Here is a 13083-nt window from a genome sequence, read left to right on the forward strand (position 1 = left end):
CAGATCAATTTAAATCTTTAATGTTCCCTTTTTCTGCATTTTAATATAATACTAAGGTAACATACCGAAATGAAGAATAATTTTCAATGGACAAATGAAACTTCTAACTTTCAAAATATCCCAGGGAGAGACCTACACAAAGAGAAATGCCTTTTCTACTCAAAAATACCCAAAAGGAATTTGGGTGATTTACTGAAAACAATTCTGCTCTGCAAGCAGTCTTTCTTTTGATGTATGAATTGCATTTACTAATAAAAAAGGTTAACTTGGGAATTTCTGCACCTGCTCTAATTGACTTTTCTTTACCTTACTAAAGTGTGAATAAAATGTAGTGAGAAATAAGGAGGGGCAAAGACGACGAGCAATACTTCATAGTGACAGCTCAGCCTTGCCATTCCAGTGTGACTGGAACAAGAGATATGAGGACATTCATCACTCCCTGGGAGTTTTTCGCCACTACAAATAAACACACAATCACTGCCCACCCTGATGCTTCCCTGCAGGCTCACATGCTCAGAGACAGTGTGGATTTTACCCTTTTCTCCTCTACCACATGCAAGGTGGAGGCACTATAGAGATTTTCATGTGAAGCCTCCCATCTCTGGGCAAATTTAATCCGCAATGTTGCAAAAGACTAAATGGCCTTAAGCAAGGGAAATAAAATATAGATGACTTTTGTAAAAACACAAAAAACCAGAACACCCGCCTTTCCCTCAAACCAAACTCTAATTATGGAAGCAGTGCTAGACAATATGAGATTCAGAGAAGGGAAAAGGAGGAGAGACTGAGAGACATCTCTTCTTTCAACCTGTGTTATATCGCCATTCAGATCCTCAAAAGAACTTGAAAAAAATCCTCCAGTAAGAGGCAGAAAGTCAAAGATAAGGTTAATATAAAGCAGAAACTTTTTTTTTAAAAAATGGTTGCTGTAGAAGCTCTGTTAGGGATAATGTTTTTTTTCTCATTCACTTTGGTTTGCCTTTAATCTTCCAATTCCTCCTGACCCTTAATAAATAATTAACCAGCTGTTGAGGCAGGCTCTATGTGATATAGTCATACCTCAAACTTCATAGGAAAACCAAAGTTTACTTAAGTACAGAAGGCATTGAGAGAGATCACAGTGCAGCAGCAAGAAGGCATTTCAGTAACATACCCATTTCACATAGTGAAAAGGTCTTATAAAATTATTTCAGCTGCATATTTATTTTAATATCATACTTGTCCAGAAGATTTACAATAGTGCTTAAAAATTTCTCATGCAAACATAATTTATTTAAAATAAGATATTGCTAGTAATTAAAATTTATAGTGTAATGTAACATTAAATGCTTTGGTTTTCTATGGTGCCTTTCATCTGAGAATTTCAAAGCAGTTCAGAGCATTAGTGCACATCAAATGGATTTCAAGTTGATTACATACTAGGAAATCTCTTCAGATGGAAACTAAGGCAAAGAGGTAATCATCTAATTTCAAGAACAACTGGATGTTGCTGGATGTCCACTCTGGGGTGCTATATCTGATCTGATTTTCAAGAGGATGATTTTTCAGCATTTAGCATAAACAGGCCCCTTCAAGATGGCTGCAAAATTGGTCTTCTAAATTCATTCCTCTCCCAAATGCAGACCCACACAACTGGCCCATTGGAGCCCAAAACCAAACTCAGTGTTTCTGTCTCCCTTAATAAAACAGGTATTGGGCCATACGTAGGTTGCCTGCCACAACAGTTGAAACATGAAAGTTAAAGAGATAAATGAGTAATTTGGGCCACATATTCCCCAGAGCTGCTTTCAGTCAGTGGAGAGGAGTAATGGCTGTTTACAGACCTCCTGCTTAGACGCTGTGACTACATTTCTCCACTGTTTCTATAAAGAGCCACGGAATGTGCCTAAATCCATCCTATGAGCTGGTCAGCACCGGAATACAACCCATTAGGTCATGAGGCAATTTGTCACTTTCTTTAAAAAGACTTTAACTGAAATAAGTCATTCCCCATGTACCAGGATTAATGGAGCTTTGTTTCCTATAGATCTGTCTCTGATGGCCCTACATTACCACACTGCTTCAGTTCCTCCTACACATCTCTGCTAGCACTTCCCACACTTTGGAGTGCCTCCAGTTCCTCCCTTTTGCCTCTCCTGAGCTTTCACAGCTCTCCCTCACATCCTCAAGCTACTGAGCAAGATGATATAGCTGGTTCGCAGCCTGCGCATGTGATGGACCCGTCAGCTTGCTCGTGCTAACTGGCCAGTCAAGAGGCCAAACAGAACAGATAACTGTTGAGCTCACCAGCCTGCCCTCACTGAGGCACTCTTCTGCATATCTATCCTTTACCCAGCCACAAGTTTCGCAAAGCTTTTAGGAAATTAGTATCTTCGAGATGTTTACCTTCCTGTCAGATAGGTCTCAAACTGATTAGGAAGCTGTCTGACAGAAAGGCGGGGCAATTGCACAAGGCACAACTCCTAAGGAAATCGGGTTAATAAAACCAACCAAGCTCTCTAAGGAGAAAGGACAGCTGAGGTTGCAACATTCCTGGTTCTTCTTGGGTTTATTAAAACAAAAAAATGGGAAAAACAACACCCTGCATTCTTTGGCATGCCTGAGATGGATAGTGATGGCTATGTGGTTTCTCATTTACACGAAATAAATAAAAGGGAAGGTCAGGGTTTGGCTGGGGGTATACCCACACAGCATTGTGCAGGCAAAGGGAGTTTGCTTTACCCATTTGCCAAGCTTGCCAGAGCACGTAAAAGCAATCAAGGCAGTGCCAAGCCTGAAGTAATCAGTCCTGATGGGAGGCAGCATAGATTTTCTCCGCTCAGTGTTGCAGTAACCACGTCAGTTGGCTTGGAGCACAGGGAAAGCAAGTTCATGTCTGCATGGAGAGTGGGCGCAACAGGCTTGCATCTGCCTGCAGAATACGATGTAGAAATACATGAAAGTTTTCTGGCTGACTCCGTTCAGCAGCACAGACAAGAATACAAGGGGTATTGGAGGGGAGAAAGAAAGGTTAACTATGGGAACTGAATGAAGAAACTCCTGCCCCAAAGCAGTTCTAAATGAGCATTAAGTTAATGAAGTTCATTAGAACGTTGCAGCCAGGAACCAATCTATGGCTTCTGGGGACCTTGGCCATTGGGTCTGACTACATCATCATCTTTGTGGTCTTCAGCAGGGTTCTGCACAAAAACATTTTACTCAGAAATCTTCAAATTTGTAATAAGGTTCGGCTGAATAAATGCATTAAATTTCACTTAAAGGAAAACAAACAAACAAAACACAACAGGACTTTTCTGAGATGGATACAGAATGCTAAGTCTGATTAGCAAGCTGTAAATACCTCTAAGATAACTGTAACACTGGGGTACTGCTCTCTGGCTGCGTAAATGTCACAGCAAGGTCCACAAATGCCTAATTGTTAAAAAAAACATGTTGTCATTAATTCGCTATGAAAACACAGGAAAAGATGTTTCAAGTTAGCATCCCTCAGATCTCCAAATGAATGTCTGTGAATGATTTTATCTGTCTAGGCCATCTGGTCTTCTATGCAGAGACTGGGCTTCTTTTCACATTTCTGGCTGTGATTCTACATTTACAAACATGCAATGAACGAAAAATTCAAAAGTAGATGATGTGAAAAGGATTGCTGGGGTGAGTCAGATAAAAGACCAGGCAAGTGATCTGGGGACAAAAAGCCTGGTGTAGATGACCGTGCCATGAGTACAGTGCTGCCTCTCGAAGAAGGGTGCATTACATTATCTTACTGGATTACTCCTGGGGGCAGGACTGCTGTGAGGGAAAACTCTGGCCCACTCAGAAGACGTGAAGAAGAAAGACTGCATTTCCACCTGACAGCGGTTCATGAACACAGTGTTTTGTGAACTGAAAAGGCAACAGTACTTTTGTTGTCACTGTCAGATGAAGTACTCGCAGCAGGGAGGGAAAATTCACAAAAAGCCACTGAGAATTGCTTTATTCTAAGAAGTAGGACTTCTCACGTGATATTACGATGACAGCCAAATCACAAACATCTGAAATTGGTAGCCACATGAACAATGAAACAGCACAGAGATAATACTCTTCAGGTTTGGTAAAAATGATACAGAAATCATCACAGAAACAAACATTCAGTTTACCATTTTGCTCAGCGAGAGCTCAGTAGAGAAATACTATGGAAAATGATAGACAAAATAAAGACCTGAGGAAACCCACAGTGTATCACAGCATGATTAGACAAATCATTTTGTTACAATACAGAGTGAATGAGATGCAGTGAAAAGATGCCAGCCTTTTCTAGACTTCTTGAAAGTGCACCGTGAAGAAGACAGGGAGAGTCAACCAGTGACCCACACGAGGATTTGAGACTATGCAAACTCTGGAACGAGATATTTTGTTGCCAGAATTTAGAAACACATTTCCTCCATCTATTACGCGTCAGGATTTTTTTCTCTCAGGGTTGATTTACCCATCCAACCTTTTATTATTTACTTATTTTTGGTGAAAAGGAAAACTACAATATTCAATCAAACCTTAGTCATTCAAATCAGAGACAGAAACCCCAGTGAAAAATTATATTTGTATACCCTCTAATATTGGGCATCCTGGACCCCAGTTCTTCAATGCTGCAAGGAACTGAAAGTCAGTCTAAAATCTTTCGAAGGACTGTTAGCAGGGAGGAAAGTGAGAAGCTAATATGGCAAGCTATTGGGAGCCATTTATTAGCACGTAAGAACTCAGCATTATGGAGCTGTACTGAATATTACACCTCTAACTTTGTGCAAGGTTGTGATAGAAACATTTAATATTTCCCCCTACTCTGTCTCCCAGCATATTGAGCAAAACCTGAGGAGGATTCTTCAGTGACTCACCCTACTTCAGTTGCCCAAAACACCTGACCAAGAGCAAAGACAAGAATATTCTTTCTGGGCTAAACCATATTCTTTCCACTGAAATAATACATAGCAGCTGCCACCACGTTTTGCCCACTTATTTGGAGAAGGGCGAACTACTTTAAGTGGGGATGTAAACAGTATTTTAGAAGATGTTTTCAAATATCCAGGCAAAGGGCTAGACATATTACCTAGATCAGATAGAATGGCTCATTACTGGCACGGATTAAAAGCAGCTCCTTCTGGCTATGAGCTTCAGGTACATCCTGTAGCATGCAGATAAAAATGTGTATCATCGAACTTCTTAGGTCTAGAGAGATATAACTGCGTCCTTTCAGATACAGGGGGATTTAAAATAATTTTTTTAAGTTTAAAAATGTGTGGTATCTTGTATTTTGTGTGTTCAGCAGGCACATATGTTAACTGAAGGAAAAAGTCTTATTCAATGGAAGCTTGCAGGAAAGGTGTTAAATCTCAGTTTCTCCATAAATGAGAAATATTTTCCAGTCATTATGTCTCTTTCTTAACTTGGCATACATACAACTACTCTGTGCTTTGATGTGCTCATTTTGGACTCAGAATGCTGTTTATACAAAGAGCAAGGCATGAAATAAGCCATTAACAGGGGCAGAACTGTAACTTTTAGGCCAGGGGAAAAAGAGCAGTGTATTTCTCAATTCTGCCAATATGAACAAAACTTCACATCTTTGCATTTTGTCGTATTTATCTCAAACTCGCCACTGTTCACTTAAGGAAGAGAAAATGTAAAGTAATTTTGAGGGAATTTTTTTGCTAGCCCTGTTTCTTAATATAGCCATATCTGGATAGGTCTTGCAGAATTACTATACAGAAAAACATGTCAAGGGTAGATTCCACATAAATGATAAGCCCCACAGCACCAAAAGGCATACAGTTCAAGAAATCTCAAATCTAAACCAATTGTGGTTGTGTGGTTTTCATGACTGACATCAAACTTCGAGCTTTGAAAAGACTATGAATATTAATTATCTGTGACCCTGGGACTCTCAAAACTGATTCATCCATCTATGCTAACTGATGTCTCACAACAGATTTGGGAACAGGAAAATAATCTTTATTTCTGGCATGTTAGAGGGAGGAGTTGGAATCATGTTGGAATCATATCAACAAGTAAATCTGAGAAACAGAAGTTTTAGCACTGACTTTGTTGAGAACAAAGTTGGAGAAAGATTGAGAACTTCAGAAAACCCCATTCCTCATGAACAAATAAGGACAAGCAAGTTAGTACAGTGCCCTCAGAGAAGTTAGCCTATAAAGCCTTTATGGGAGAATCGTACTCTCTGAGTTTTAAAAAGCCTAGTCCAAATCCTATCTTAGCTGGCTGCACAGACTTCTGAATACAGTACTCTGTAACCCTGTAACAGTACAGGGTCACACATGAATAGCTGAGATCAGTCAACACAGACAGCATAAAAACATTTAGAATGCCTAGATATCTACAAGCCAATCATGAAACCTATCAGACTAATTATAAACTGCTGGTCGCAGCCAGTTATTTCCATAACAGGTTCAAGAAGTATTTCCAAGCACCTACTGGATTGCTTATCTTTCCCTTGGGTTCTGCAATCTTGCCCTATTTACACCACTTTATGTACAAACCTCTTCGTTCATAGCATTTATTTCCTTCTGCAGGCCGAGAGACTTCATTTCTCTTTCCTAAAAACAGAAAATCAAAAATGCCCAAAGCCCAAATAACATTTTGTACACAAGAAGCCTGTATAGATACATGTAGTTGGAGAAATATATCCTAAGTGTCTAACTGCTACTGATTTCTGAGTTAAATGCTAACTGCTATAGAAAATCCTATCAGATGTCTTTCTGCTGTTCTATATGCCCAGGATACTTTTAAAAATCTGTCTCTTCCATGCTGAAATCTCTCAATGAACAGAAGAACAAAATGAGGGGATCAAACAAAGTATATACTTTTTGCAGCAGAATTTATTACTTAAGAAAACTGCAGCTGAACTCTTTGCAACGACAGTATTTATAACAGATAAGAGTTAGGGCTTATTTCAAATACTACTGAGATAATATGGCAACGCCATTCCTGGAGAAGAGGCCTGTGTCCAGTTTGCTCACAGTGTGAGCAGAATGATCTTGGGTTTGCACCTGCCTAAGTAGTCCTGTGCCCTGAAATCAAAATGCATCTTCACAAAGACAGCCTCCTAAATCAAGTTTATCCATGCTGCCTGTTAAGCCGAACAAAGGACAGACTGTATTTCTTCTTGAAAACTAGGAAGCCATTCCATAATGTCTAATGAACAGGATTGCAGTGGGAGACGGACAAGCTGTAAGAACGAAGCTGCTCTTTTCCTGCTAACGTTAGCAGAGAAACAGTCTAATGCAAAGATCATTGTTAGCATAATGCTCCACTGCTGGAAGTGATAATGGGAAGGGGAAAAAAAAAAAAATCAGACACCATGCTAGGTTGCAGCAACATCCCTTTTTTTCCACTGCAACCTTAACAGAGGTACAACCATTTAGTTGTTCTTGATCTCCTGCCCACAGTAAGCCAAAGCAAAGGAGGACCTGCTTACAAGAATAGAAGGGCATGTTCTATTTGCAATTTAAAAGGAGCGTGAACTGCCTATCATTTTTAAAAAGGACCTCTGAGAGGAGCCAGTGATATTGGTTAGGCAAAGAAAAATGTCATAGGAACAAACCCATGTGGCAGTATTTCTTCGACACAATGAAATCCTACAAGGGATCAAACGATGCCCAGGGCTGGCAGCCCATGCTCCACTGAACCACATCTGAAACCATCAAAGGGAAAACAACTCCCAAAGACAGACAGATCTGGAGGCAGATAGAAGAATAAGGAGATCACAATAAGCATTCAGAATTTTTGATAAAGAAACAAGATCAGCAATTTGTCTGTTTGCACACATACTTGGTAAGGTGAAGTACCTTCTCGCTCTGCTGGCCTTGCCACACACAAGCGGGGACACTCTGTCAGTGGAGAAAAGGGAAACTGCTTTCACTGGGCCTTTTTTAAGGCCTGTAGTAGCTACAGAGCAGCAATGTGGCTCTTGGAGAATGCTGTATAGCTTCCACGCACAATGCTGCTTGATGTACAGAAAGACCACACTCGCTATTCTTAGAAAGGGACCAAGGAGAGGAGGCCTGGATTAAGCAGAGCTCTTCTCCCTGTCCCTTTCCCATTCACACAGAAGTACACAAACATCAAGTCCCAAGTAATGCGAGCAGGACATTTTAATAGTAGTACCTCATCACAAGTCCTTTTTCAGAGCCTGCAGTTGTACCTACAACTTAACTCCCTCTCTTCCTTCTCCCAAGCTACTTCCCACTTCTTCCCAGCAGAAGCAACGATATTTGTATGTAGTCTAGTCTAAACTGGCAGCTTTTGTGTTTTGCATTTCCATTTCTATACTGCTCTAAAAGGATTGTTCAATTCTGCATAAAATGTCCTTACCATTCTAGGTGATTTTCAACAAAGGCAGACATGGGGCTGATCTGTACGGTGTAAGTGTCATTGGCTGAATACTCAAACAGCCCATAATAGGGATTGAAGAGCTCCTGAGAGAGAAGGAAGAAGAATTCTCGGGAGGGGCCACTGTAGTCCAACCTGGAAAGGAAAATGTAAAAAAGATAAAATGAGGCTCATTCCCATTTGAGTGAATTTCCTGGGTTTTGCCTACATTGGCTGCTGTCTAACACCAAGCCCTGTGCAATCAAGCATTTCTAACATGGTGTATCTCCCCTCTCAAAACTTGATTCTGAGCCCTGAACAAGTCACGATGGTGAAACTTCACCAGCATCCAGGCTGATCTGGGAGGAATCATAACTCGGACGCATCCCTTACGTAGTTTCTTTTCCTTTGTTCCAAATGCTTAGTAAACCAGAGATACAAAGCTCAGCCTTTCCTTAGCTGCTGGCTAACAGAGGGCTAGCTTTTTAGTAAGTGGGTTTGAACTGCCTACAAACACCTGGGTTCACAGCCCAGACTGAAGTAGAAATTGCTCTTACACTGTCCTACACTGAGATGTAACCAAAGATACAATCTGGCCCCAAGGATGCTTTCTTAGCTATAGGTATAACCTAAAGGTCAATGCTGAACAAGACCAAGTCCCAACAGAACAGTGTCTCTTAAGATAGAATGGTGATCCATCAGTTGTTCCACGCAAGCTCTTCTACTTTTCTGATTGTTCCAAATACATGTGGTACACCTTAAGCCGTGCTTTGCTGTTGCATGATTTTGCTCTGTAGAGAGTCACCTCTTTTCCTTGTTGTTTTTTTTTTTTTAAACTCAACTTTTAAATCAAGCTGTTTCCAATTATCTCAACTTGAGGAGGGGGGAAGCTTTATGAATACATTAAACCCAACTGTGATGGATTTATTAAAAACAGATCATCCTCTAATAATGGTAGGTAGTTTTTTTTTCAATCTAAAATAAATCTACACATAGCAATATGAACAAATGATTTGTAGCCATATATCATGTGTGCCGAAAGATTTTCTGAGGTGGGCACTATTCCTTCTACTTAACAAATGCAAAGTAAGTGGAAAACTCTGCAGCCGGATCAGAATGCTCTGTATTATGTTTGAAGTTACGGAAACATAACCACAAGGGGTTGAATGATTGATTTGTGCAACCAGAAAGATGATAAAGGGAGGCTGGCCCATCCTCCTCTGTTTTACATCCGGAGATTCAGTACTTTTCTCTTTGAGCAGCTTTAGCTCTAGGATCATATGGTGAGACTAAAGCCACAACAGCAAAAGGAGATGGTAATAAGGCCACATGAACGACTAGTGCTAACCATTTAACAGATCTGGTTCAATGGACATTAAAGTACTGGGCTAAGCCTGATGATGGCTGGAGTAAAGAACTACAAACAATACCTCTCTATATTTAAAAACCTCCAAGGAGAGCCTAGGTATTGCATTTCTAGGCAACACATTAACTCATCATAAAGCCTTCATAGTTCATTTTCAATGTCATTTTAGCTTTGAAACACATGGGAAGCTGTGCCCATACAGCATCACATGGCCATACAGCATCAACTCTTCTTTTCAGTAGGGAATTGGAATCTTGGAGTCCCTCCAGCAGAACCTTTATTAGCATTAAACAGCAGAAACCCTGGGGGAATGTATCTTCAGATGTAAATGAGCCAGTGAAGAATGAATGAATTTGCAAATCAAATTGGTTTGTAATTTCTCCTGAGGATACCGTGCCACACACAGTAAAAGTTACTAGAGATGTGGGGAAAACAACTTGACTTTGGCCAGTGTTAGCATACTAGAACACTACTCCAAAAATGCAAACTGAGGTATGCTGCATGTTTATGCTTTACTTGCAAGCCAGAGGCAAAACCAGCTGTGAAAGACGACCTCTGTTAAATAATACTGAATCCTTGGAGTATAAAAAGTAAGAGTTAAGAAAACCCCTGATACTGAGGTCACTGAGTGACTCTCTTCGAGATGGGTGACTTCTGTTTTCCACTGGACCTAACATGTCCCAGACAAGCTCAGCTCAGCAGAAGCTCTTCACTTGACATGCCACCTCAGAGATGACAGTGTCAGCAGTTGCTGGACATGCCGAGAGCTGCCCCAGAGCCTTACTGTTCTGGTACCTTTGGAGCTGAAATCCTATCCATGTGGTTTTTTTTTTAAAAGAAGCTTTATATACAAAGCTATTGAAATATGATTTCAAGCCTTTGTTATATGGAACACTGGAAATACGCACAATGGTCTTTCCATTATAAAAGCATGTGGATTAAACCTCAATTACAACATAGCTCTTGAGGTGGGCCAGGGTGGCTTTGAAAGGTTCTGTTTAGATTTGGAAACAAAAGTTCAGGGGCTGGCTTTAATCGTACAAGAATGGCTCATGCATTTGTAAGGCTGGCAGAAAGTCTCCTGAGAAAAGGCCTTCTCAAGAGACTTCTATTACTTTCAGCTTCCAACTGCGTGAATTAAACTGTAAGGACTGAACAGCATTCATGTTTCTCACTTCAGCCAGAAACAAGAAGTCCACATATGGATAACAAATGATCATTAGATGGCACGCAAAGCAAAAATTTTTGAAGCAAAACCAGATCCATTTTAAAGAGTTAGAGTAACAAAAGGGATAAAGGTCTGGAGTCTAATTATAGCCCTGAGACTGATTCAGTGTGTAAACATGGGCCTGTAGTTCAGTTTTGCCTTCCAGCCAGTCAAAATACCTATGGCAACAAGATGACATTAGATTTAACCACTTAAATTGTCACTTTGAGGCATCTAGATGGAAGGTGCTACACGAAAATGAAGCATTATTGCTATTGTTATTTTTAACAAATGTTTGAGCTGATTAAGATGAATCACTTACTCAGAGGTAAAACAAAACCAAACATTATATTACAAGAGAGGCTCAGCCTTACTCAATTCTGTAAGTGTTTTGCAACATAACAGCTACTTCAAAACTGATAGCATTTAGTGGTTCCCTACCCTTCCTCGCCAACAAACGTGACGTAGAGTTTGTTCCGCTGGAGCTCCTTGCGTGAATATGCCATTACCTGGTTGAACGTGCCTTCCAGCAAGTGGTCACGTCGTATAATTAACCTGCAAAGGGAGGCAGAAATAGAGATCTAATGATTGAGTCTTGTGTGAGCCTGTGAGGCTGAAGGTAAACAAGAGCTGGTAAAGAGAGACATTCATTCTCAGATAAGTTAATAAAGTTGCATCCACTGGTGCACGTGCTACTTGACCATTATGGGTTTTGAGTGAGTTGTTTCAATTAGGCTTTTCTATAGGCCTCAAAGATTAATTTCTTCACAATGCTGTGATTAGGTTCAAAGTGTTGCTCTCCTTAAGACTCTCTGTAACACCCTCTATGTACAAATTTGTATGGTAGAGCGGGCTGTGAGTTTCCTGCGTACATGAAGTCACAGCCTTCTGGGATTGGCCCCAAACTCTTCCTGGATTTAATCCAGTGAACGTCCATGGAATTACTGCTTCTGTAGCAGGGTAAGCAAAGGGAGTATCAGCCTCTGTTTATGTAACACACCTCTCACTCCCCTGCCAACCTCTAAAACAACTTAATGGATAGTACATTTCAACACCATCTGTGCAAGAAATCGTTCTTGTTCATATGTTCATGCACATTTTAAGACAGACCTTCTAAAATGTATTTCGTGTCTGCCTTGGACCCACTTAGCAGGACACCAAAAGGGATAACCAACTGCTAGGACTTCCCAGCTCTGTAAGAATATTTTGATGATGACGTTTGCCTGGAATAAATTGCTTGGCTTCATACTTTTTTTTTTTCCCCACAACAGATGTGATTTGGTAGGAAGCCAACCTGATGCATAAATTCAACCAGATGCCCAGGAAATACCTTAGAAACATACAGTCCTTTGGCCAAGTTGGATAACTAGATCGAGCACAAGTAGGTACAGACTCAAAAGCCAAATAAAAAGACGTCTGGAAAGCAAACTCTACAACCAAGTGACAGAGATCACCAAAATACATGAAGGGAGGCAGAAATCTCTCTAGTTCAAATCTAGGAGGGCTATCAACACAAAGAACTACTGAAAGTTAAACCTGCACGTACAGGCTAACTTATGTCGGGTCATACTCTGGTCCTGAGTTATACTGATATGTAGATGCAAAGGATTTGGAGTCACTCCATCATTACAATGACACAGCTGTTAATAATCTCTGGTGGACGTTTGCGTGAACGGATGATTTTCTGACTAGCAAATTATAGGTAGGAATACCAACATCTCTGTTAAATAGGTAGGGAATGGGAGTGTAAGAGAATATGAATCTATAAGAAATAAAACTTGCACACAAAAGCCTCTTGAAGGTCACTCTTTTGCAGGATATACTATGATCTTATCTCGCCCTGATGGTTCATGTACAAAATGCAATCTCTGGTGTGTTTCCCACTCCCTATCAAGTGTCTTCATTCATGGATAATGATAAAAGACAAAGCTACACCATGTTAGACTATTTGAGTGACTTGTCATAATACTCACTTAATTTTACCTGGACCTTGCCCATACCCTTTGGCTTCAAGTTTTCGATAGAAATTGCGCAGTTTGGCTTCAAAGTCCCTCCTGTATGGAGAAGGTGCTCTTGCACTTGCTCGCTGCAGTCCTGGTGGGAAAATGAACAGCATCCTAAAGTGTAAGGGGCTTTAAATTTTTCCAAATCA

General features: G+C 40.4%; 1 protein-coding gene across 1 annotated transcript in view; it reads right to left on the reverse strand.

The window, feature by feature from the left end:
- The window catches only part of HECW1 (HECT, C2 and WW domain containing E3 ubiquitin protein ligase 1), a 190265-nt gene that overhangs the window by 33417 nt on the left and 143765 nt on the right, over window positions 1-13083 (reverse strand). The window contains exons 19-21 of the mRNA XM_075142949.1: window positions 12905-13025; window positions 11373-11486; window positions 8362-8514 (exon numbers count right to left, since the gene is read on the reverse strand). Of these exons, the coding sequence (XP_074999050.1) occupies window positions 8362-8514; window positions 11373-11486; window positions 12905-13025 (388 nt within the window). The remainder of the gene's footprint in view (window positions 1-8361; window positions 8515-11372; window positions 11487-12904; window positions 13026-13083) is intronic.

Source organism: Calonectris borealis, chromosome 2 (assembly GCF_964195595.1).
Source record: "Calonectris borealis chromosome 2, bCalBor7.hap1.2, whole genome shotgun sequence".
Classification (NCBI taxonomy): Eukaryota; Metazoa; Chordata; class Aves; order Procellariiformes; family Procellariidae; genus Calonectris; species Calonectris borealis.